General features: G+C 40.2%; 1 protein-coding gene across 1 annotated transcript in view; it reads left to right on the top strand.

Moving 5' to 3' along the window:
* The first annotated feature begins 7596 nt into the window (after positions 1-7596).
* The window catches only part of TTC8 (tetratricopeptide repeat domain 8), a 45855-nt gene continuing 27782 nt past the window's right edge, over positions 7597-25669 (top strand). The window contains exons 1-7 of the mRNA XM_061429660.1: positions 7597-7710; positions 11165-11285; positions 12596-12659; positions 12780-12939; positions 13148-13237; positions 15703-15747; positions 20827-20912. Coding sequence (XP_061285644.1) covers positions 11201-11285; positions 12596-12659; positions 12780-12939; positions 13148-13237; positions 15703-15747; positions 20827-20912 — 530 coding nt within the window. The 5' untranslated portion in view covers positions 7597-7710; positions 11165-11200. The remainder of the gene's footprint in view (positions 7711-11164; positions 11286-12595; positions 12660-12779; positions 12940-13147; positions 13238-15702; positions 15748-20826; positions 20913-25669) is intronic.

Raw genomic sequence — 25669 nt, forward strand, 5'->3', positions numbered from 1 at the left:
TAATGAGAGATGTTGCAGCCAAGAGTTATGACTGTAAATGGTCTAAATGTGGAGAAAAGGCCGAAAGCCGCTGGCTTAGATGAACGGGAGGGAAGGAGGGGTCCCCAGTGAGATGTATGTGAGTAGTTGGTTGAGACAAGGATCTGGTGCTCCAAGCCAAATAAACATCTTTCTGTGTGATTACCTAATTTACTTCCTCACTGGGGCCATGGAGACTTACAGCCAGACAATCTTTTGATTCGAGACACTGCAGAGCAGTTCACTTTGCTGAGTTTTAAACACTCGCACTTGGCTCCCTGGTCACTAAATCTCGCTAAACCTTCTGAAATCCGTTCATTTCTCTCTTACATTCTTTCCCTTCCTGTTATTGCTAAATTCTGAATGATGACCCCGTGGTTTATGAGCAGAGCTGGTTAGACTCATTAGCCAGAGTAAGTATTGATGGCAATTAGGAAGTCACATTCAGAACTAGCTGGAGATTTTAATTCCCTAAAGTAATAGCAGCAACCTAGGGAAAGCTGTACCCTCGGGAGGAAGGAAGCCGCTGCTGTGAGTTGAGGTTTATGCTCATGAGTTTGCCCAGGTTCTAGGCAGAGCCCCTCCATTCTCCGTCTTCTTACTCACTCACTTCGAAGGAGATTCAAAGGGAAGCTTTGATTTGATGCGCCATAAATTGGGAGTCAGTTCTGAGTTCTGAAGAAGGAAGTAATAGAGAGCTGGCTGCTTTCCTGCTCATTAGATACATGTTTTTATAAGGAAATTCTGTGTGGTTGATACTTGTTGAAAGTGCTACCACCTTATACCTCATGAACTAAGATAGTATATGTAAAAGAACTCTGAAAACTATGAAATGGTCTTTAAGACGCCAGGTTTTATTTTTCAAGCTCTCCTATAAAGTAGGCACTAGGGCTCTTGAGAGGGGTCGGAGTCATGGAGGTCGCCCGACTTGTTCAAGGTCCTGCAGCTGAGTGGCTCCCTGGGGGTCAAGCTGAGGTCTTCTGACGCTGGTGCTGCTGCTTTCTACTCAGCTGTGCTGACACCCCTGGGAGTAATCCGCTAGACCAAGTGAACCTAACTTGTGGTTCCTTATGTGAGTGGGTTAATTTAAACCATAAAACTATAATTGACAGAGACCCAAAGATCAAGGTCTCAGTGATTTACAAAGAGTTTTGCCCTATCTCTAAATTAAAATATCCTGACTCTTTTCCTGCATTGTCCTGCCATTCCTGATGGGTCTTTAGACTAGCCTTTGTCTTTCACACCCTACAGTAGTCTGCTTTCCAGCCTTGCTATGATCTCAATACAAAGCTAAGTGCATGCTCTTGACTGACAGTGTCTAGGCTCATTGGAGAAGGGAATGGCAATCCACTCCAGTATTCTTGCCTGGAGAATTCCATGGACAGAGAAGCCTGGCGGGCTACAGTCTGTGGGGTCGCAAAGAGTCGGACACGACTGAGCGACTAACACAACAACACAGGCTCAAATATTCCCTGTACACTTTGACCTCTGAGTTTTCTCATCCATCAAATGGCCATGTTAATATGCCTGTCTCAAAGGACTGTTGTGTGGGCTAAGTTCATCAACACGTGTAAGTGAGCTCTTATTCTCTCTATACAGCTAGAGATAGGGAGAAGGAAATGGCAGTCCACTCCAGTATTCTTGCCTAGAGACTTCCATGGACAGAGGAGCCTGGTGGGCTGCTGTCCATGGGGTCGCACAGAGTCGGATGCAACTGAAGCAACTTAGCATGCATGCATGCATTGGAGAAGGCAATGGCAACCCACTCCAGTGTTCTTGCCTGGAGAATCCTAGGGATGGAGGAGCCTAGTGGGCTGCCGTCTATGGGGTTGCACGGAGTCGGACACGACTGAAGCGACTTAGCAGCAGCTAGAAATATTTGCAGGCAGGATTCTGCCATTTGTATTTGTCTTAAAGGATTGTTGGTAATCTGGAAACCATCTGTGAGGAAAGTGTTCAGTGAAATGGTGATAAAATGATGAATATAGCTCATAGATCGTTGGCACTCAGTAAACTTCCAGAATCATTTCTCTCTTCTCTGATCTCCTTGTCTCTCTTGTCGTGCTTTTCTCTCATCCCTCTAAGGCATCGACAGTTGGTTCAGGGTTGAGTATAGCATTTACCACATTGTACTGTAGTCTATTTAATTGTGTGCCTTCCCCCATAGGAAGTTTTCAGCGCCTGTGCAGGAAGCCAGGAGGATGTGGAATCAATGTTTTCTCTGCCTCCCTTGTGGTTCAGCCTCGTCTCCATCTTCAGCCACGTCACCTGGACCAGCTCTGCGCCTTTCCAGCCTCCAGGCCTCTGATTTTCTTCTCCTTTCGCGTCGTTTCCCTAATGTCCTTTACTCGAACAGGAAATCGTCCTTGTGATCCCCAGAGACAGAGAGACCCCGGAGGCCTTCATCAGTGAGCAGAGCGCTCAGGCTGGGCTGCTGGCGCCAGTTTGGGCTGCTGGAGGAATCTTCGTGCCCTTGGCTGAATAGGAGGCATCCCGCATTTACTTCCTCTCCGTGGCCCTTTTTCCTTTAACTTTTCTCTTCCTTGTCGGACGTTGTCTGCAGTCACCTCTAGCGAACATTTTTACCCCTTTCTATACGGAACTTATCTTGTACCTCTCCTTCACTTTACCTTTCAATCCTGCCTGGTTATATCCAGCTCATTTTTTATCTCTAAGGTGGACTGGCAAGTATGAGCTCTGGCTTCTTTGTGAGACCTTGAGCAAATTACATGACATCTCTGAATTTGTTTCCTTATCTGTAAAATGGATAGTAACACTTACCCGCCTCCCTGAGATGGTGGTGGGACTCATGAGAGAATGGGTCATTTAGCCATGTACACCAATAAATAAAAGGAAGAATAGAGGGGTTATTTCTTCTGTCATCTCATTGCTCGTATTGGTATCTTTCTCTAAATATGGACTGTAAGATCTAGGAAATCTGTTCTTTTTCCAGTTCTTTCTTATGCACACTGGCATTCAGTTCAGTCGCTCAGTCATGTCTGACTCTTTGCGACCCCGTGGACTGCAGCACGTCAGGCTTCCCTGTCCTTCACTGTCTCCCGGTGTCTGCTCAAACCCATGCCCATCAAGTCGGTGATGCCATCCAACCATCTCATCCTCTGTCGTCCCCGTCTCCTCCCGCCTTCAGTCTTCCCCAGCATCGGGGTCTTTTCCAGTGAGTCAGTTCTTCACATCAGGTGGCCAAAGTGTTAAGAGTATGAAAGAGTATGAAAGGCACTGGCATTGAAAAGCTGCAGTTGCTGTGTCTTATAAGTTGCTATTTTGTGTTTGGTTCAGCTAATTGCCAGTGTTAGTTGCTCAGTCGTGCCCGACTCTGCGACCCCATGGACTGTAGCCCACCAGGCTCCTCTGTCCATGGAATTCTCCAGGCAAGAATACTGGAGTGGGTTGTCATTTCCTTCTCCAGGGGATCTTCCTGACCCAAGGGTCGCACCGAGGTCTCCTGCATCGCAGGTAGATTCTTTACCGTCTGAACCACCAGGGCCTCACTGGACTCTCCCTTTCTGGCCTAGTTTAGCCTTTTCCTCTCATGTTGCTGTTGCGTGTCATGCTAAGGAAATTGCTTATCCTTGCCTGGTGACCAGATGGTTTACACATTGCTTCCACACATATTCTTAAATATTTTAGGGTATTCTTTTTGGATTTTAGAGCTGTCGAAAGCAAGGTTCTTTTTTTTCCTTTCTTTCCTTTTTCTGTTTCTTAGTAACTTTCCTGGTAAAACATGCTGCAGATTGAGTGTTCAGAGGTTGCTGACTATAAACATGTGAGTGTAGATCTTTTATAAATAAATTTGTTATGAATCTGTTTTTTTTTTTTTTAAACCAGTGGACTTCTATTTAATTTGGGATAGAAAAAAACCCGAGTTTTTCAGCACCTGGCACCAATATATATTACATAGTCTATTTACAAACATTTCTCAGAGGACATTACAGTCAGAATTAATTTCTTATCTTCATCCACTAATCCCATTATGTTTATGCAGAGCAGAAGGGTTTATAGTATGTGGATTTTCCTCCTCCCCAAGTGATTAAAATCTGAATGTTTTAACCACCATCAACTGTTTTTGAATATAAAAAAATATTTACTTGGTATAGTTGTAAAATTATTTTTAATTCCTAAGATACTGAGACTTCATTAAATACATAGATATCTTCTCTGTGCTCTAAGTGAGGTTAATTAGAATTTTCTGATAATAGAAAATTTAGCACTCCTCCCTGGATATTAGTTATACAGAACTCTTGAGTGCACTTTTGGGGAAGGATTAGAGTTAATGTTTGGGTTTTTATTGAATGATTTTTTTTTTTTTACGTTTTTTTTAACTTCTTTTTTTTAATTTTAATTTTTTATTTATTTATTTTTTTACTTTACAATATTGTATTGGTTTTGCCATACATCAACATGCATCTGCCACGGGTGTGCACGTGTTCCCCATCCTGAACCCCCTCCCACCTCCCTCCCCATACCATCCCTCTGGGTCATCCCAGTGCACCAGCCCCAAGCTTCCTGTATCCTGCATCAAACCTGGACTGGCGATTTGTTTTTTATATGATATTATACATGTTTTAATGCCATATTGAATGATTTTTAGTCTACCTACAAATACTTGGTTAATCATTAAGACTTTTTATTTTAGAAATTGTATTATCCTAAAGATGTTTACTACCTTCTTAATGCTTTCCAGGAACCAGATCCTGCATTGCCAGTGTCTCAGGTAAAGGTTTAGCTGCAATATTTAGTTCAGAGCATAGTTTAATCGCTATTACTTAGTTGTTGCTATAGATTAGTAAGTTTGCTGCCTATCTATTGTGCTGTTATAAATTAGCTAAATCTACCAGGCATTCTGTACCTTTGTACATAAATATAAACTTGTATTTCCAATACTTTTGTGTCTATAGGTGTAAAACTAGGGCACTCTACTCGTGAAGACTTGGAGCTTAAATAGAAATGACCAGTACTGACCCAGAGGATGAGATGCAAAAGAGGAGGCAAGGGGAGCCAGGGGCTTAGAAAGGGAGCCAGAACATCCGCAGAGCCAGGAGTGTCCGGAAAGACTGATGGATGGGATTGTCGGTCCTGAGTAAGGACGAGGCTGACTCTGCTTGGAAAGATCTTGTCTTTTAGAGAGAGGTGCCTGCCACCATGAGGAGGAAAGGAAGACTTGGCCAGACAGCCGCATCTCCTGAATCAGCTTTGTTAGAAGTGGAGAGGCAGCCAGAAAGAGCTGCTGACTGGGTGGGACGGTGGGTGGGTCAGAAGGGAACCGAGGAAGAGGAGGTCTGGGTCGGGGGCTCCTGGCCAGTGAAGTTTTTAGCCCAAGAGGGTTTCTAGTAAGTCTGGGAATAGGAGAGGGGATGAGAGAGCTGTAAATCAGAGAACTTAAACATTACCAGGTGTTTGCCCTGCCAAGCGAGAGAAAACTCTGTCTTTTAGGTAAATAAACAGTTTGAATCTCATGGGGTTCAAATGTGTAATCATCAGACCTTTTTAGAAGAAAGTGGTATACAAAATACTCTGCAGGAGGCCTGTGTGGTATCAAAGACGGTAAATAGGTTAAAATGTTGTACTCTCTTCTTTAAAAGAATGACATTTGTCATTGAATATTCATTATAGTTTCTGTATTGATAAATGTGCAAAACTATTTTTTTGCATAATATATGTACAAGTCATAAGAGGTACCTAAAGTATAATAAGCAGAGTAAGTAATGTGCCTTTTGTTTTCAGTAATTTTGCAAGATTTTGATTAAAATTAAGATTAAATTAAAACATCAACCGTTTGCATTGTTGGTCTGGTTTTAAAACTTTACGTGGGATTTGAAAGTTTCAAAACCAGCACAAGGACTTCGTGAAGGACCTGCATTTGGTATGTCCTGTCCTGTTCCTGTTGACTTAATTGGACCGTGATCTAAAAGAATCAGAAGGGAGCAGGGCTGACTGGATTCTTTTGAGCTCACTATTCAGACTTTGCGCCTTTGCGCGCTCTCAGGTTTTAACCACTTCAAAGTAAATGAGGCTTTACAATAACAACTCAACATTTTGTGCCTGAGTTTTCATTCTCACAGAGTAGGCAGAGTGTCGGTTGTTACTGATTGTCGTGATGTCTAAGTGAGGTTAGACCGTTCTTTTGGTGGCTTTATCCTAAGAATAACTTAGGAGAATTGTTTATCACCAGCCTTAGGCCTTACACGGCTTTGCGTTCTGTATGAGGAGGAGCAGAACAATTTAAACATGTTTACTCAGTCAGTAGAGTTTTAACCTTTTCATTTGTCTATTTTTATCACTAAAATTGGGTTAACCTCCCAGAATGCAGTACAAGTAAGTCAATATTTTCCTGATATTAGCAGGCAGATATTTGCCTCTAGAGTAATGTCCTGTAGACTAACTCAGTAGGTGAATGAGTTGGGATTATGTTTCACAGATAAAAAGGGAAATAATTGATGTGATAATTACTCATTTATCAAGGAGAATCTCTGTTTTCCTATGAAAAAACTCCTAAGCATCTATTATTTTATCAATTTCACAGTACTTCCAATTTATCATCAGTATTCAAATTTATTTGCATAAACCACACAACCCTGTCATTTATTAACGAGTTAAGTGTATCTGATAAAAACAATTTGCAATTTTATTTAGATTCTAGTGGTAGTGTAGGATTACCAATTTGCTTTGTTATGCATTTTATTTCACCAGTTAGTTTTGAACTTAAAAATTTAAACAGGCAGAGGAATTCAGAGTTGTAAAACGTACGTGGCTTTCCTCCAAAATAAGATGTTTTCATTAAAATTCCATGAATTGTTCCTATTGCCCAGAGCAGTTCCTTGGATACAATCTGATGTTTAATCAAGCAGTGATATATATGATTTTCAAGGGCATTTTTTGTCAGGATAGAAGTAAAGTTAGGAATATTAATATTCTCAAATACTGATAAAATTTAAAATTAAATAATTGTTTAAGATTTTATTGCAGATATTTAAATATCAAGAATTCACATGATTATTTCTACTTAAGAGTGAGATTTAGGAAATTGAAACAAATATAAATCTATTTACTTTTTTGAAAAAACGAATTCTTATGGAATAAAAATTTAAAAAATAAATCTTCCTATTTGGCTTCTGAAGCATATATTCATTTGGTGAGGGGGGAATAGTGGATTTACTTTCCTATCCTTATATAAAAAAAGCTGCCCTTCCTTAATATTTGAGAGTTTAGTAGGAGGATGGAGGTCAAGAAGCCTGATGGATTGGACTCTGAGGTGACCGTATGCATATGAAAATGGTTTTACAAAATATGTGCATTTATAATTAATATCCAACTGTCTCAATGATATTATACTAATAAAAAACTTGACTTTTAGAAAGTTAATTTAACTAGGGTTCCAAATCATATGTTAAGTCCCCTACACACAAGCCTTTGGGTTGTGAACCTGCAGACGTGCCATCGGGCACATGTGTGTTCAGTTGCGTCAGTGTGAGTGACGCTGCGTGAGCGTGATGCTGCGTGAGCGTGAGTGACGTCAGCGTAGGTGACGCTGCGCCGGCGCGGCTCCCGCCCTGACGAGCCTTTCAGCTCTGCCCTCTCCCACTTCGTCTACCTCCTCCGGGTGCTAACTCCACTTGCCTGTTTACTCGCTGCCGGCCCTTGAGTGCCAGCTGCTGTACTACCGTCCTTTTCAAGGTCCTGTAAGATTAAAGCTGCTTTGTTTTTTTACGTGTTATTTGTGTGAAAACCATCATAAAGCTACGTAACAGCACAGTACTCTATAGCCGGTTGTGTTCACTGGGTACCTAGGCTAACTTGTGGGACGTAGGAACAAATTGGACCTCTGTGCTCTTGGGACTAAACTCGTTCGTACGTAGGGGACTCCCTGTCCTCCTGAAATTTTACTAGCCCCTCCTCAGGGGGGAAGTCCGCACCCCTCTCCGCGCACACAGGGTCCCGCGTTTGCCCTTGACTCTCCCTCCAGCTTCTTGCCAAGCAGCTTCTCCTCAGCCGAGCCCGGCCCTTTACTTTCTCCAGATCAGCTCCAAAGTGGGGCTTCCTCCTCTTCCTCACGTGTGTCACCTGGCACTCGCTCTCCTGTCTTGGCCTGGGTGCCGAACTCTTCACCTTTCCCCCACCCCAAAGCATCCGGTCCCGTCACTTCATGGCAAATAGATGGGGAAACAGTGGCAGACTTCATTTTTTGGGCTCCAAAATCACTGCAGATGGTGACTACAGCCATGACATTAAAAGACGCTTGCTCCTTGGAAGAAAAGTTATGACCAACCTAGACACCATATTAAAAAGCAGAGACATTACTTTGCTAACAAAGGTCCGCCTAGTCAATGCTATGGTTTTTCCAGTAGTCATGTATGGATGTGAGAGTTGAACTATAAAGAAAGCTGAGCGCAGAAGAATTGATGCTTTTGAACTGTGGTGTTGGAGAAGACTCTTGAGAGTCCCTTGGACTGCAAGGAGATCCAACCAGTCCATCCTGAAGGAGATCAGTGTTCATTGGAAGGATTCATGATGAAGCTGAAACTCCAGTACTTTGGCCACCTCATGTGAAGAGTTGACTCACTGGAAAAGACCTTGATGCTGGGAGGGATTGGGGGCAGGAGGAGAAGGGGACGACAGAGGATGAGATGGCTGGATGGCATCACCGACTTGATGGACATGAGTTTGGGTAAACTCCCGGAGTTGGTGATGGACAGGGAGGCCTGGCGTGCTGTGATTCATGGGGTCGCAAAGAGTCGGACACAACTGAGTGACTGAACTGAACTGAACTGTAACACTGAAATTCTTAGAAGCTAGAACCTGGGCTGTGGCTTACCCAGCTCAGTTCTCAGGACCTTGGGTGCAGTGTGTGCCCCCTGGGAATGTGAGAAGGAACCAGTGAGGCCCGTGTCTTGCTTTCCTGTGTGAACAGAAAGTGCCGCAGTCCTTCCCGTCCGCCAGAGGGTGCTGAGCGAAGAATACCCTTTTGAAAAAAAGCCGTCCGATACTTGGAGACCAGCATAAACTGTGAGGACTTAAAAATAAATCAGGATTACTTTCTTTCATCCTCAAAGTTAAACCATAAGTCCAAGCCATCAACAACTTCTGTGACCCCTGCGGACAGCTGTATAGATCTGGCAACTTTCCTCATCTTTTTTGTGTGTGAAAATCTTAGGTTTCTACCCTTTGGTGGCTCACACAGTTAGATGCAGCTCCAACTGAAACTGACTTTTTCTAACAAACAAATCAGTTCTTTGGGCCCATGTTCTGCCCATTTAATTGTGCTGAATTTACGCATAACATTTGAAATATTTTATTCTAAGTTATCTGATAAGAATCCAGTAAACCTCAGCCAGAAAAGTACAAGCCCCAAATCCCACAATCTAGTTAAATGTAATTTCACTCGAGGAGCCTAAATATGTTGTGAAGTCAGCCTTCTTTGTTCCCATTAAAATGAAAGCCTGAGGAGTTTCTTTTATTCTTTAAAAATTAAAAAAAAAAAAAATTCCAGTTACTTCAGCCCACAAGAGCAGCTCTGCTTGCTAATTCTTGTAAAACTATTTTCCATGTCGCACATTCGTCACATGTCATGCGCTCCTTGGCCCTGTTGTTTAATCCAGTAGGTGATACCTTCAGGGAAATTAGGATCCATGTTTGAGGGTGCTTGTGTTTCCTTCTCGGAACCTGTAGCACAATGCTATGTAATGAGGCGCTCCATCAGTACGCGCTGATGACTGAGCACATCTCGAGGTCTTGATAAGGGCCCTTGGGACATCTCATTGCCTCTGTCTGTTCCTCTCTCTGTCCCTTTGTCCGCCTGCAGCATGCTTCACAGCCTGGTTCCTAGGGTGATGAGGAGTAACCCCTCTCCTTGCTGCTACCTCCTCTCCACTTTATTTATTTTTTCTTTTTTTAATTTTTCCTTTCCACTTGAGAGTCTGTCCTGTACTGCTGCTTCAAGGGTGCCCTTCTCCCCACAGCTTCCACAGGGTACCAAGCTTTACTGCTCTCTGCTTCTATTGAGGCAGAAAGGCAAACTTTTCTGCTGAAGCAGTTTTAAATGTTTAATAAATGTTTGGGCTTCCCTGGTGGCTCAGACGGTAAAGAATCTGCTCACAATGCAGGAGACCCGGGTTCAATCCCTGGGTCAGGAAGATCCCTGGAGGAGGGCATGGCAACCCACTCCAGTACTCTTGCCTGGACAATCCCATGGACAGAGGAGCCTGGTGGGCTACAGTCCACGGGGGTCCCAAAGAGTCATGATTGAGTGACTTTCACTTTCACTTTTCTATTGAGGCAGAAAGATAAACTTTTGTGTTCAAGCAGTTTTAAATGTTTAGTAAGGTATTCAGTTGTGCACAGCTTTACATCTGATTTCTCAAGGTAAAGCAAAGCTGGTAAGATATTTTCTAAACTCCTTAATTATCTTTTCCATTTTTTTTTCTTCCACTCTCTAGCAGGGTTTCTACTGACTAGATCACAAAACAACTGAGATTGTGTTGATTAGTTACTAAAAAGTGGCAAAAATTGATCTTAGTTCAAGTCAACAGTTTTGAAACACCTATTATGTACAAAAACCATAGGTGTTACGGAAAATTCAAAGTGAACAAGGTAAAAAAGCTTGTGTTCTGGGGGAAGGGAGGGCAAACAGATGCCCAGGGAATTAGAGTGTTTGTCAAATACGGTACATACATAATAATATAAGTATCAAGAGACTGCTTTATGAGAAAGGTAAGAGGGAAGTAGGTTTAGAGTTCAACCATCAGGAAAGTTTTCGTGAAGGACGTGGCTCTGGAGGGGGAAGACAGAACCCTGTGGTTGTAGCTTTATTCATTTGTTCTGAAGTTACTATTCTAGTAAAGCTTTCTATAAAGCTCTTCTTTCACTTCTAAAAAGGCGTGTTAGAAGAGCGCCAGGCAGTCGCCTCCCTGCCGTGTATTAGGTAGTTGATACATACAGGTTGTTTCTTGGTGAATAATAACCCTGTCTTCTTGTGTTAGCCTCTCAACATCGCCCTTTAAATCAGTATTATGCACTGTGTGGTAAATATGCTTGGTAAAATTAGACAGTGATGAAGGGTGGTTAGCTTCCCAGGCTTTGCACTACTTCCAGAGCGAGTTAAGATATGCTCTGTCTTATCCACGCTTATTAGGCAGCCTGGATTTTGAAAGCACGAGCACTGACTGAAATGGTGTACGTGGATGAAATCGACGTAGATGAGGAAGGAATCGCAGAAATGATACTGGATGAGAATGCTATTGCTCAAGTTCCCCGTAAGTATTGATTTTTCAGTTAAGTAAATGAAATGCCATTAGGAGGCGCAAAATGCTCTCAATGCTTTTTTTTTTTTTTTTGGTAATAAAAATAAGACATTATATACATGAAACGTGTATATGTGAAAAAATATTACCTCAAGTAAATGGCCTCTATTCTACCTAAACAGTACAAAAGCACAATTCAATTATATTATCTCAAAGTATGAGACTGATGTATAACTATTTTTCAATAGAAATTATACGTTTTAAAAATGTTTTATAAAATGCATTCAGTCTGATCTAATATAACGAAAGACTGTTTATCCAAAAGTCTGTAAACACAGGAAAGCATCCAAACAACAGCAGTGTTCTAAAAGGATTTTTAAACATTGACCATTTGAAAGCATCACTTCCTTGTAGTAACTGAAGATGCTTTGCTGTGATGCATGATGTGAGGTGGTGGAGTGATTGATTGGCTTGGCAGAGAATGCCCATCACGACTGTCACAGTGGCCTAGTCCCAGCCCGCAGGTGTGCTGCTGTGAATGGCATTGGGTGATTACCATGACATCTGGGGGTCTTGCTAGTAATTTCTTAGTTGTGACAGTGGTCAGTCATTTATACATGTTTGGAAGGTAATAGCTGTTTTAAAGTGTCTCTTTTCCCTATCATTTGGTCTTTTGGAGTTAAAATATCTAAATTCTAGATATTGGGGGTAAATGATCTTTTCCTGGGAGAAGAAGTTTGCGTGAAAAATAAACTATGAGTATGCTGCTGCTAAGTTGCTTCAGTCGTATCTGGCTCCATGTGACCCTATGGACTTCAGCCTGCTGGACTTCTCTGTCCATGGGCTTCTCCAGGCAAGAATATTGGAGTAGGTTGCTGTTTCCTTCTCCAGGGGATCTTCCCAACCCAGGGATTGAAGCAGGGTCTCTTACGTCTTATCTTCTTTGGCAGGCAGGATCTTTACCATGAGCACCACCTGGGAGTATAGAACTCTCATTTTGATGCGTCAGAGCTTTGGACCCTGTCTTGTCTTGAGTGTGAATGCTGGCTCTGCTAACAGGTTGACCTGTTTACCTAAGTCTCTAAGCCTTTGCTAAATGGGTTAGTACTATCTACCGTACAGAATTAGTGTGAAGATTAAATGTGATAACAAAAGTAACATAGGTACTCAATAAATATGAACCAAACACATCTTACTAGGTTCAGTTCTTGTTGTTAAGTTCTTTTCCGTCAGGCCAGCACACTCGTGAAAATTGCGTTAGCGGACAGTTTTTACAGATTTATAAATAATATGTGAATTGAACTTGCCATCTGATCTCCTAGGCCCTGGAACGTCTCTGAAACTCCCCGGGACTAATCAGACAGGAGGGCCGAGCCCCGCTGTCAGGTACGGTAGTGCACTCCTGTTTCATCCACCCCCGCCGCCACCGCCAAATACCGGCCAGACTGTGTGAGAGCCTTCCTCTCTAGATCTTCGTCGGACACTAACGATTTACAATCTTCGCAGGCCGGTCACTCAAGCTGGAAGACCCATTACAGGTTTCCTGAGGCCCAGCACGCAAAGCGGAAGGCCAGGCACTATAGAGCAGGCCATCAAAACGCCGAGGACCGCCTACACCGCCCGCCCCATCGCCAGCTCGTCCGGGAGGTTTGTCAGGCTGGGAACGGTGAGTTCCGGCAGCTGCACCGTAGCCTTGGATGCCCAAAGTAATTTATGTAATGTTGCATCATTTTCCACTCTTTTTATAGTAGGGAATTATATGGAAGATTTTTGAAGGTGATTCTTTTTTACCTGTGTTGGATTTATAATTTTATGAATGTTAAATTCGATTTTTGTTTCAAGAGAAAGTTTCATTCTGTCATTTCTCCCCACAGGCTTCCATGCTTACAAGTCCTGATGGACCTTTCATAAATTTATCTAGACTGAATTTAGCAAAATATGCCCAGAAACCTAAATTGGCAAAGGTATGTACTTTAAAGTTATTTTATGTTATGAAGTGATGTTCAAAGTGAAAGTTAAAGTCGCTTCACTCAGTCGTGTCCGACTCTTTGCAACCCCATGGACTATACAGTCCATAATTCTCCAGGCCAGAATACTGGAGTGGGTAACCTTTCCCTTCTCCAAGGGATCTTCCCAACCCAGAGATTGAACCCAGGTCTCCTGCATTGCAGGTGGATTCTTTACCAGTTGAGCCACAAGGGCACCCCAAGAATACTGGAGTGGGTGTAGCCTATCCCTTCTCCAGCTGATCTTCCTGGCCCAGGAATAGAACCAGGGTCTCCTGCATTGCAGGTGGATTCTTTACCAACTGAACTATGAGGGACTTATCATAATAGCATTGCAGGAAATGGATAAAAATTTGTGAAGAAAAAAGACTTTGCCTTGATTGAAATGGAAATGTTTAATTAATATCTGAACTTTCTTTTAGTATTAAGGAAAGTCAATCAGAAATAAAGCATATATACTATCATAATAGGAAGTTCATTTTCTCCTAATAAAGAATAGCAATTCGTAACAAAGCAGATACACAGCACCATCTTTGGGTAATGACGTTTAGGGTGTCATCTGTATGTGTGTGTATTTTTCTTTTTTAGCTTGGACTATTCTCAGAAAAATAATTTTCTATCCTTGTAGGATTTTAGAACTGTCAAAAAGAAGATAGAAAAATGTTCTCTTTCTAATTAGTAATTAATCTCAATAAAGATTACTTAAGCCAGACAATGGCAAGCCAACTAACTATTAAATTCTTTTCTAAATTAAAGACAAAGAGTAATAGAAAGAGAGGGGAGGGGGAGGAATAGACAGAAGGATGTTCCTGACCTTTCCAGTAGAAAAGAATTTGAAGGTGAGCATAGAATAATTCAGAGCCAGGAGCAGTTAGTTTCCAGAAACTGGTATAAGCCTAGCTCAGGTTTTTAGCTGTAATTCTGTGAATTCTGTACATGAGTGCTGAGCTCGTTCCTATTATTAGTTCTACTGGCGTTTAACATTTACTAAATGTTAAACATTCTAGGGACTTTCCTTGTGGCTGGTAAAGAATCCGCCTGCAAGGCAGGAGACCTGGGTTTGATCCCTGGGTTGGGAAGATCCCCTGGAGAAGGGAAAGGCTACCCACTCCAGTGTTCTGGCCTGGAGAATTCCATAGACTGAGTAGTCCATGGGGTCACAAAGAGTTGGACACGACTCAGCGACTTTCACACACAAACATTCTAGGGAAGGCGAAAAAGAACTCTAGCCATACAGACTTGAAACTTAAGTCAGAAAAAAGAATGCTAGCTGGTAAACAGGAAATCAGATGGTAACAATGCCAATGATATTTTTCTTCATTCCTTATTTGATAGTGGTCTAGTCAACTTGATTTAGTAGTCATAAAGTTTTACTTATTTCTTTTACCTTTATGAGGAATATCTGATTGCTTATCTTTTCAGGCCATTTATTAGAGGTGGCTCATTGGCTACTTGATACCATTGCTGTTTTCTAACCAGGGATTGTAGTCAATGGAGGCATTTCCCTCAATTAAATTAGGATGCTTCCAGGACAGACCTGGTTTATGTTATGAAATTCAAACTGAACTAGATTTTGCACTTATTTAATGTGTTGTAGAAATAATGCCAAGTTTCTCTGTCTTTGGTCTCCAACTTGCCTTGACTTAACTTACCAGGACGCAAGCTGTACTCATAACCTTTTAAAAAATAACTGAACAAATGGAGAATTAGGAATAGATTTTTTAAAGAGGGCTTTATCTTGATTTATGTATTCTTTTTTTGGTTGCTTTCAAGTGATCTCTCTTAATAACCTTGATATTTTCCGGGGGTAGAAGTGTATGCTTTGCAAGTGTAAAATAATGGTATTTATGGATAAATATAGTACCACCAAGAGGCAGTCCGGTAGATGCTTATTTATCCAGATGAGTTGGGGGCAGTATTAGAATAATGGTTCTCAGCCTTGCTGCACATAGAGACATCCGCATATCAGGAAAAACATCTTACTTTGCAGTTAAACTCTGCTTTGTTTCAGAAAGAGCTTCCAGATTTTCCCATGTCTGAGGTGTCATTATTAATATCACAATGACTGTATAATACATGCAGTTTTATGACACTCCTAAGGTTGGTCTTTTCATTTGTCTGTTTCTGATAAAATAGCATGTGTAATATGAAAAAAACTGGTGAGCTGTCCAGTTCGTATTCTTGAACTTTCCAGTTCCTATTTTTAAAAACAGGCATCAGTTGTAAGTAGCCTTGTTTTAAAATGAGTGATTGTAACAAATGTATGGATATACCCTTTACTTATAAATTCCAGGCACTTTAGAGGACTTTGTTATTTTGGTTCAATCCAGCTGCTGTCAAAATAGCCTTTGGGTTTTGCTATAACAATAGAGCACCTTCATTAAAATAAAATGTAATGTATTTTTTTTATTCTTTCTTCACAGGCTCTGTTTGAATATATCTTTCATCATGAAAATGATGTTAAGACTGTAAGTTTTGAATTTGCACTATTTTTTTAATGTAATTTTTCTGATTTGGGGGATTTAGATTTGGAAATGTCCTATTTATTACCGTATAAACAGCTGGAATTATTAAAGATTGGAGAATTACTCATACTTTCAAATCCATTGTTCGTTTCAGCAAGAAAGTTTGTATAACTATAGAAGTAGTAAGACTTATGCCTGATCAGTGGAGTAATCGATCTCCATTAAAGGGCAAGGTATGGGTAATCGAGAACGCTGCATAATATGTTTTCGTTAAAGTTTATTTTTACCCTAATAGCATGGTGGGTCCCTTTCCTCTTTGGTGTGAGTAGTGATTATAGTTCACTGACACCTGTATTAGGACGTCCTGGCGGCGTAGTGGTAAAGAATCTGCCTATTGATGCTGTGTTTCTGGGTTTTTTTGGTAATGTTCCCATCTCTCCCGTTTAACACTTTGTGATAGAAAATTTCAAACATGTGCAGGTAGAATGTATAATGCGAGTGTAATGAACTCACATCAATCATCACCCAAATTCAACAGTAATCAATAATCAGTCATCTTGGTAGCCTTTGAACAGAGAATTTCAAGGTTATGTGCATATGACTTCTCCATTTGTGGTAATTTTTACATGCTAATATGCAAACGAGTAGTAACTGCACAGATTTTGTGAGATCAAATATAGTTAATTCTATACTGTCTAATGATAGTGTTTTTTGTCATTCTTTATTCACAGAAAAAGCTTTATACCTATGTATTTAGTATGCAGGGAGACAAAAGCGTTTTTCTCAGTTATGTTTTCTATGTGTCAACCATTATGCTATATAAAAATATGTTTTTTCCTGCCTCTTGTAAGCCGTGTAATCTAGCTGAGGAAATAAAATTGACACAATGAAACAGTTAGAAAGGTAATTGTGAGGTTCTGATATTATTACCAGATATCAAGGGGAAAAATCAGGGGATGATATTAGTAAAAATCCAGTAAGATTTTTTTGGAAAGGGAGGGAGAAAATGTAAAAGAAGGGTAAAAACATGAAGAGGATATGGAATGAGAAATAAATAAGCCATATCCTAAATAGTGGGAGCATTTTGAGGCATTGTCAGAAAGAAGTGACAGAATGTGATGCTGGATTTGGTGTGGCAGACAAAGGAGAGAGCCAGGTCAGACCTGCCTCCAGAAGATGCTGTGAGAGCGATTGTTTTACTAACAGACATGGGATTGTTAGGGAAGGAGGTTAGATTGTAAAGAAGCTGAATAACTCACTGAAAGGCATTTTCAGTTTGAAATTGTGAAAGCCGATCCAAGTGGAGATGCCACTGCATGTATCAGAAGCTGTGCCCCTAAAATGTAGGTGAGAGCCCAGGCCAGATATACTGAGTGTGGTGGTTATCTGTAAGGGAGTGATGGTGGATGTGGTCACATAGAGAAAAGAGAAACTAAGGCTGGAATGACTGAGAAACTGGGCACGTTGCTGTAAATAAAAGTAAGTACAGTTCATGCCATTTTCACTCAGTATAAAGCTGGTCAGAGCATTATAGGGTGATATATGAAATCACATAGTTACATTGTCAGTAAAAAGAAACATTCACATACCATCCCCTTTTATAAATGAGTAAATGTTTGTAATTACTAGATCATAAGTTTCTTGACTTGTTGAAGATTGATTCATTTATTGCAGAGATGTTTATTTTTTCTTCCTGCACATTCTCAGCCGCCACAGTGTGCCAGGCACTGTTCCAGGCCCTGAGACCACAGGGTGAAGCGAACAGACAAAATCTCTGCTCTTTTGGAAATTACGTTCCGGTTGGGCAAGGAACGGAGACAGTTAGCAAATTTTAAAAACATATAAAATGTCATGGGATAAGTAATATAAAAATAAAGCAGGGAAACCAGGGAAGGGAATAGATGATGACATTGAGGATGATATTATTTTAGATGAGGTAGAAGGCGGCTGCTTTCCTGGTGGGTCAGATGGTAAAGCATCTGCCTGCAATGTGGGAGACCTGGGTTCGATCCCTGGGTTGGGAAGACCCCCCTGAAGAAGGAAATGGCAACCCACTCCAGTATTATTACCTGGAAAATCCCAGAGACAGAGGAGCCTGCTGCGCTACAGTCCACGGGGTCGCAAAGAGTTGGACACAACTGAGTGACTTCACTTTCACTTAGAAGGCGGTTGATAAAGTTCACTTTGAAAAGATGTTTAAACAGAGGCCTAAAGGAAGGAAGACAAACCACGTGGTTCGGTGGAAGAAGAGCACGTTAAGTCAGAAAGACTGACTGCAGAGGCCCTGGGTATCAGCATTCTTGGGTCGTTTAAGGAACGTTGAGGAGGCCAGTGTGGCTGGAGTGAAGTCTGAGAGGGGAGAAGTTGTAGGCGGTGGGTTCAGAAAACTGATAGATCATATGCCAGTTATGGGTCATGATGATGATATCCTCATGAATAGCTTCATCTTGAAGATGTTCTACATCTTGACATTTACATAATAGTGAGAAAAGGAGCTACATTGAAAAAAACGATTTGTTTTATGGAAAAATGTCTTTCTGCTTTTGGGTTCTTAATAAGTCTTTCCCTTCCTCTCCCTTTTTGGGGCAGTGTTGGCAATATTGACAGAACTGAAGTGGCATGTGGATTGGGGATTCTGAGATCTTTATCTCCATAAGCTGTTGAATTTCATCATGCTGACGTTGTCACAGCTCTCACAGTAGTGAATGGAAGACTGTTTAAACTTCGGTGGTTGGGGGCACTGTGTCCAGCTATCACTAGGAGCGTCTCTGGGACACCTGGTTGGACGTATTCACAGGCGTTTTGTTGTCTGGATCTGCCAAGGCTCCCTGTTCATAGGGACTTTTATGAACTTATTTATAACCTTGCAGGTCTTTATTAAAAACCAGATATTGGATTGATTAGTTTATTCAAAGATCCTAAGATATAAGTATCTAGTCATTTATTTTAAAAAGCTGGCAAAGACTTTAAAAAAATACAGCTCTTCGGTCACCTCTTTAAAATTTAAAAATGTTAACAGCTTTTAATTGTGCATCTTATTACGATGGCAGTTTTGTTTGATTCCTAAGCTATTTTCAGCATAAATCAGAAGTAAAGAATGAAATTAATTCTTGAGGGACTCAACAACACGGCACCATTCGCGAACAGCAAAGCCGTGTAAGAAGCGGGCGCCTGTTCCCAGGGGATGCAGGGTCCATTTCGAATCATAATGGTGGTTTTGTCTAATGCAGCCTCAGTCATCGAATGAAGAGCGATCATTAACATGTAATTTTTGCCATTTTTATTCTATATCTGTAATTCATATTAATTTCCTTGATTGGCTTAGACAAATATGTGGGCATGTGAGTCATATACGGGAACCATATCTGAAAGCAAAATCAACAGCCTGTAGTCAGCACTAAATCTAATCTTGGAAAAATTAGAATATGTAAAAAAAATTCAGAATGACATATTTTTATGAAAAATAGAATGTTATATTAAGTCTGAAAGTGAATCTGATCTGTTTGCTTTAACAGGTCTAAAAGATTAAGTTAAAAGGAATATGACTCAGATATTTACAATGTACTCCTGAACTGAGCTGATTGAAATATGGTTTTCTGGTATTTCTAGAGATAATGATAATTGAAATGATGCCTTTTTTCCCCCTCATTTTTCACTTCCACTTTTATCTCTGGATTCTTTTTAATTTCCATAGCTTTCAAGTAGAGATGTTGATTTTTCAAGTCCATTAGAACCTCAGCATGTGACACCATTCCTTTATAAATAGTTTGCATATTTAGAAGTCTCCCCTGGAGTGAGGGAAGATGGGAAACACAAGGAAAGTTATTAATTTTGCAGCAGGAGCTTCAAGGAACTCTTTTGGCGTTCATTTCAGATAAGAGTTAATATGAAGAAATGAACAATGATATGGGATACATTCTGAGATTATGGGCGTCCCTGGTGGCTCAGACGGTAAAGAATCTGCCTGCAATGCGGGAAACCTGGGTTTGATCCCTGGGTTGGGAAGATCCCCTGGAGAAGGGAACAGCTACGCACTCCAGTATTCTGGCCTGGAGAATTCCATGGACAGAGGAGCCTGGCGGGCTACAGTCCATGGGGTCACAAAGAGTCGGATATGACTGAGGGACTTTCATTTCACTTCTGAGATTATAGAACTGAAAATCTAAGAGTTACTGTAACTGAGCTATTGGATATTGTGATAATGTTAACACTGACTAAAGCATAAAAGGTTTTCAACCTTAATAGAAAGGATAGTAAGTATTATAAAAAATCAGAATTCTTTTAAAACTAATAACCAAATCTTTACATGAGTTTCAGATTCCTGTGAACTTTACATTTGTATAAAGATTGATTTGCTTCCTCTCTGTCCAAATGGTTTCTGCTTTTTGAGTATAGAATCCTAATTGTTAATTAGGTATTTTTGTCTAATCTTGAATAATCACTAGAAGGAACAAACTAGAAGACAGAGAGAAAGGGATAAGCACACATAAAATACGAAAGCAGTTAGCTCTTTTTCAGTCCATCGCAAGCAAAGCCTGACCTTTAGGATTACTAGAACGTAAGGTGACATCAGAATAACTTAACAGTGGTTGTTAAAGATGGCAGTCACCCAAGCAATCAGTTCTTCTTCATGACCCTGTTTTTAAACCTTTTTCTGCCTCCATACTTGATCTTTCCCTGTTTCTCGACCTCTGTCTTTAAAGTGGGGCCTGCGCTTGGGCCTACTTTACACAGTAAAGGCTTGACTGCCACTAAGTTTGGAAGCATTTTGGTGGGGTAAAAACTTACAAATTTTTAATACCAGTTTTGTACTTTGTATATTAAAGCTGTATTCAGATAGACTGTACATCTGCTTCCCTTTGATCAGTGTTTGCTTCTCATCTGCTGTCAGCCCTCTGGTCTGGAACTGATTATTTAGGGAAAATTGGTGGGGCCATCTGGAGACATGAGCAACTCGAGTTTCTATCTGATTTCTAATGCATGTTTTGATTGATGCTAATTATATGGTTTATTTCATTATTTATTGTTTCTGCTTATTGTCAGAAGAGAAAATCCTAATTGAAAATGAATTGTTTTTCAAAGGCTTTGGATTTGGCTGCCCTTTCCACGGAACATTCTCAGTACAAGGACTGGTGGTGGAAAGTGCAGATTGGAAAATGTTACTACAGGTAAAATTCAGATTCTTTTCAAAGGCTGAGAAACGGCAATGTATTTTAGGGCCTCAAATCCAGTAACTTTTTCTGGGGGATGGATTTCCTCATGAAGAAGAGAGCAAGGTATCGCTGGCTTACTTGAGAGAGCATTTGCTTAGCAATCACGTGATGGCTTCCTGCGAGTGGTAAAGAATCAGCCTGCCAGTGCAGGAGACTCAAGAGACACATGTTCGATCCCTGGGTTGGGAAGATCCCCTGGAGTAGGAATGGCAACTCATTCCAGTATTCTTGCCTGGAAAATTCCATAGACAGAGGAGCTTGGAGGGCTACAGTCCATGGGGCCACAGAGAGTTGGACATGACTGAGTGACTGACTACACACATACACGATGGCAGTAAGACACCTTTACAATAGTGAAATTTTAGATGTGGGAAGGGGAAGCTTTGAGACCATCACACCCTTCTCAGATGAAGAAGCTGAGGCCAGAGAAACTGATTTGTATCAGGAACCAGTTAGTAACAGACCTGGGATTAGAATCGGGTCTGTTGGTTCTCTGCTCCTCTTGACTCACATCTTTATTTCTTCTTCTGCCTCACATCTGCAAAGTGCTTTACAGTTAAGCGAGAACTGGTCCACACATCACCTTACCTCAGTTAAATCTTACGGCATTTTGGAGGTAGTTGCTATTAGTAGCCCTTTATCCAGATGAGAAAATGTGAGCCTCAGAAGGATAAAGTGACTTTCCCAACTTCATGGAGCCTGTAAGCGGCAGAACTAGCCTTTGAGCTCAGCTTTCTGATGCCAGTTCTTTTACTGTTTGCACAATCTCCTAGTGTTTCCCTAGGATCTGAACATTCTTACACAGTTCACTTAACCTTTAAACACATTTTTAAGCCAATTGAGAGATCAAAAAAGTTATAATGAATATTATGAATATTATACAACAACTGGTAAACAGGATCTGAAATGATTGCTTAATATGGAAATGCACTTGGGGCATTTGAAAAATAGAAACAAATGAATAGTTATATTTTATAAAGATAAATGTATTTTATTATTCAAAAACAAGGTAGACTAGTCACTGTGAACATCATTCTGTAGTTAACTAACTTTAGTTATTGAACACTGAGGAAAAGGAAATATATAAATAGAATAAAAAGGATGCTTATTTTTCTACTGTTGAAATTAAGACTATTTTCCATTTAGATATTTCACATAGAACTCTAAAGTATTTTTTCCTACTGTTAGATTGAGGAAGTATTTTCTGATAAAAGGTAGTTCTGGATCATTATAACATTAAAGTTTTATGAATGTAATTTCTGAGGACAAGCTTGGAATCTTGAGGTTCTAAGCAAAACTCTCAGAAATCTGTAATAATGAAGGAAAAGCATAACTTGATTCCTTGTTTCCTTCATGTAAGATGGTATTTAAATGAATGTATTTTGTTATATCAATTATTATTCTCCTCTGTTTCCTTGGTCGCTTCTCATCTTTGTGTATTGAGCATTCATTCATTTGTCCACTCACTCACAGTAAAATGTTTAATGAGAAGCTCCTTTAAACAGTTGACAACTGAATGGAAGAGAGCGGACAGGAATCATTTGCAAATGTGGGTCCCGTTTTGATAGAAGCAAGTGCAGGGCTCAGGGGGAGCCCAGAGAAAGAGCCCCTTCCTCTCGGTGACGAGGTCAGGGATGGGTACCAGAGGGAGCACCCAGGGCAACTTCACTGTCTCTGCTCCTGACAGTTAAGGCCTCCTGGTTCTTCCTGGGCAGTGGCTTTTACAGTTGCTCCCTTACTAGCCATCCCCACTCCAGTGCCCTGTTCCTGGCTTTTCGTGTCATTTGTTTGAATTGCTACGTTAGTTTCTTACCGAGGTTTTCTGCCTCCATTTTCTTGCCTGATCAATCCTTCCTGTGTACTACTGTCAGAGGAACTGTTGCAAATATTCTTTGGTTGATCTCCATTACCTCTAAAGTGAAATCTGTATTTTACATGTGGCATCCATGAGCCTGTCCAAGTCTGTAGCTTTGCCCATGTGTCTCACTTCTCCCATTCTGTCTCGTGTTTTCCTTTTTGGTTAAACCTAACTACTCGGCATCCCCCTAACATGCTGTGGACTTCCCTTCTTGTGTGCTTGTGCACCCCAGCCCACCCTACCTCATTGTCGAAATCTTGCCCATTCCTTCCTCGCTGGAACTTAGTTCGTTCCTCCTTTGTGCTCTCAAAGTACGTTTTTTCCTCATTGGCCATAATGCAATTAGATTTATTTTAAAATATGTTTTGTTTCAGTCTTAATTGGTGCCTTCAGTACATGGTTGTTATCTTCATTTTTGCAACTCCTTAACATCATTAAATGTGCATGCGGTTGGTCCTTGACAATGTTTATTGAATTAAATTGGAGAGGAAGACTTGGCAGTTGGTGGAGATTATCTCTGGACTCTGACTCTTTGATATTGTCCTATGTTTATGAACTTGACTGATGTTTTCATTATCCCTAGACGTTCTTTATACATGGCGCCCACTCCATTTCCTTTGCACAAGAACCCATGTGGTGAATTCCTTTTTGATAGGATTAGAGGAAATGATCTCTTAAGGATATAGTAATAAAACACATATGACTCATCCTTCTTTCCTTTCTTTGGTTTCCAGGTACTTCAGTAGCTCTCATTGCTTGTTTTTTAATTTCTTTATTCTTCATTGTTTTTTCTAAAATCTAGTTCTGTTTTCATATTCTTTTTTTATATGTATCTTTTTATTGTAATCCCTATAAAATTATTTTTTGCAAGAGACAACTTATTAGTTAAAAATATGCAAACTAAATAGGTGTTTATGGAATTCAGTGATTGAACTTCAGCCATGTATTTAAGACTTAAATGTTCAGTTGAAACTCTGTATAAATATGCTGTTCTTCAGAACTTCAGAGTTCTCTGATAACATTTTATGAACATTCCTTGTAAAAGTTGCAGGGCTTTTGAAGCAATAGGGGCTTGTACCACATCATACATCTGCTAACTTTAGGCCAGACTGTGGGGTCAGTTTAACTTCTTTGTCCCACATTGTCCAACATCTCTTTGGGTATAGTTATACCAGTGCTTAAGGTTTAGGTTAGGAAAAAAGAACACAGCTATTCTTTCAAGCCTTTAAATGAAAGTAACATAATAGACCATATTGTATACTGTTTTGTCTTTATTTCATAAATAAAAGCATTATCATAAAGTGCCTAAGTAGCTCCCACATGTCTGGGATGAGTAGTTATGAGAAAGCCCAACAGATCTATTAAGGACAGGCAGAAGTGTGCTTTAGCAATTGATTTCATGGTAATAAAATGTTCCCTGGGCAGAAGTGGGTGTTGACATCAGGACAGTTGTATTTAAGCAAGGAACAAATCTCAGATTCATAGACTAGGACAATCAGTATCAGAGACAAAAAAGGGGAAAGAAATGTTGTGGAATAATAAAATGGTATAGCTGTATTACTCAAGTGGAAGTTAACTGATTACCTCAAAATTGTTTAGAGTTTAAAAATGGGCTTATGCAGAGTCAAAAAAGGCAACTTGAAACAAGTGAAAACTGGAATTATAACACATCAAAACTTATGGAATGCAGCAAAAACTGCATCCTAAGAGAGAAGTACCGAGCAATGAATGCCTACTCAAGAAACAAGAAAATTCTCAAGTAAGCAACCTAACTTTGCATCTCAAGTAACTAGAAAAAGAAGAACAGATAAAGCTCAAAGTTAGTAGAAGGAAGGAAATAACAAAGATCAGAATGGAAATAAATGAAATAGGACCATGAGAAGGATCATGATTATGAGTAAGTGGGATTATTCCAGGTCTGTAAGGATGGTTCAGCATATGCAAATCAATGTAATATATCACATTAACAAAAAAGTATAAAAATCATACAATTATCTCAATGGATGCAGAGAGAGCATTTGACAAAGTCCAGCATCAGTTATGATAAAAACTCCTAACAAAGTGGGTGTAGAAGGAATGTACCTCCACACAGTAAAGGCCGTGAATGACAAGCCTGTAGCTGAAGTCGCACTCACTGGCATTAAAAGCTTTTGCTCTGTAAGATGAAGGGTAAGATAAGGATGCCCACTGGCTCTGTTTTTACTGAACATACTATTGGAAGTCCTAGACAGAGGAGTTAGGCAAGAAGAAGAAATAAAAGGCATCCACATCAGAAAAGAAGTAAAACTGTCTGTTTATAGCAAATGTGATGCTATATATAGAATATCCTAAAGACTCCACCAAAAAACTGTTGGAAATAATAAGTAAATTCAGTAAACTTGTAGGATACAAAATCTGTTGCTTTCTATACCTTAATAACAATGAAATTAAGAAAATAGGCCCATTTACAATTCCATCAAAAAATAAAACACCTAGGAATAAATTTAACCAAAGAGAAGAAAATACTTGTACACCAAAAACTAAAATATTAATGAAAGAAATTGATGAAGCCGTAAGTAAATTGAAAGATATTTCACATTCTTGGATTAGAAGAATTACTATTATTAAAATGCCCATAGTGCATGAAGCAATCTACAGATTCAGTGCAATCACTATCAAAATTATAGTGGCATTTTTCACAGAAGTAGAGCAAGCAGTTCTAAAACTTGTATGGAACCACAGCAGACCCTGAAGAGCCAAAACAATCTTGAGAAAGAAAAACAAAGCTGGAGGCATTACATTCCCTGATTTCAAACCAATTACAGAGCTATAGGGACCAAAACATCACTACGAACAAAGTTAGTGGAGGTGATGG

This window comes from Bos javanicus, chromosome 10, assembly GCF_032452875.1.
Source record: "Bos javanicus breed banteng chromosome 10, ARS-OSU_banteng_1.0, whole genome shotgun sequence".
Taxonomy (NCBI): domain Eukaryota; kingdom Metazoa; phylum Chordata; class Mammalia; order Artiodactyla; family Bovidae; genus Bos; species Bos javanicus.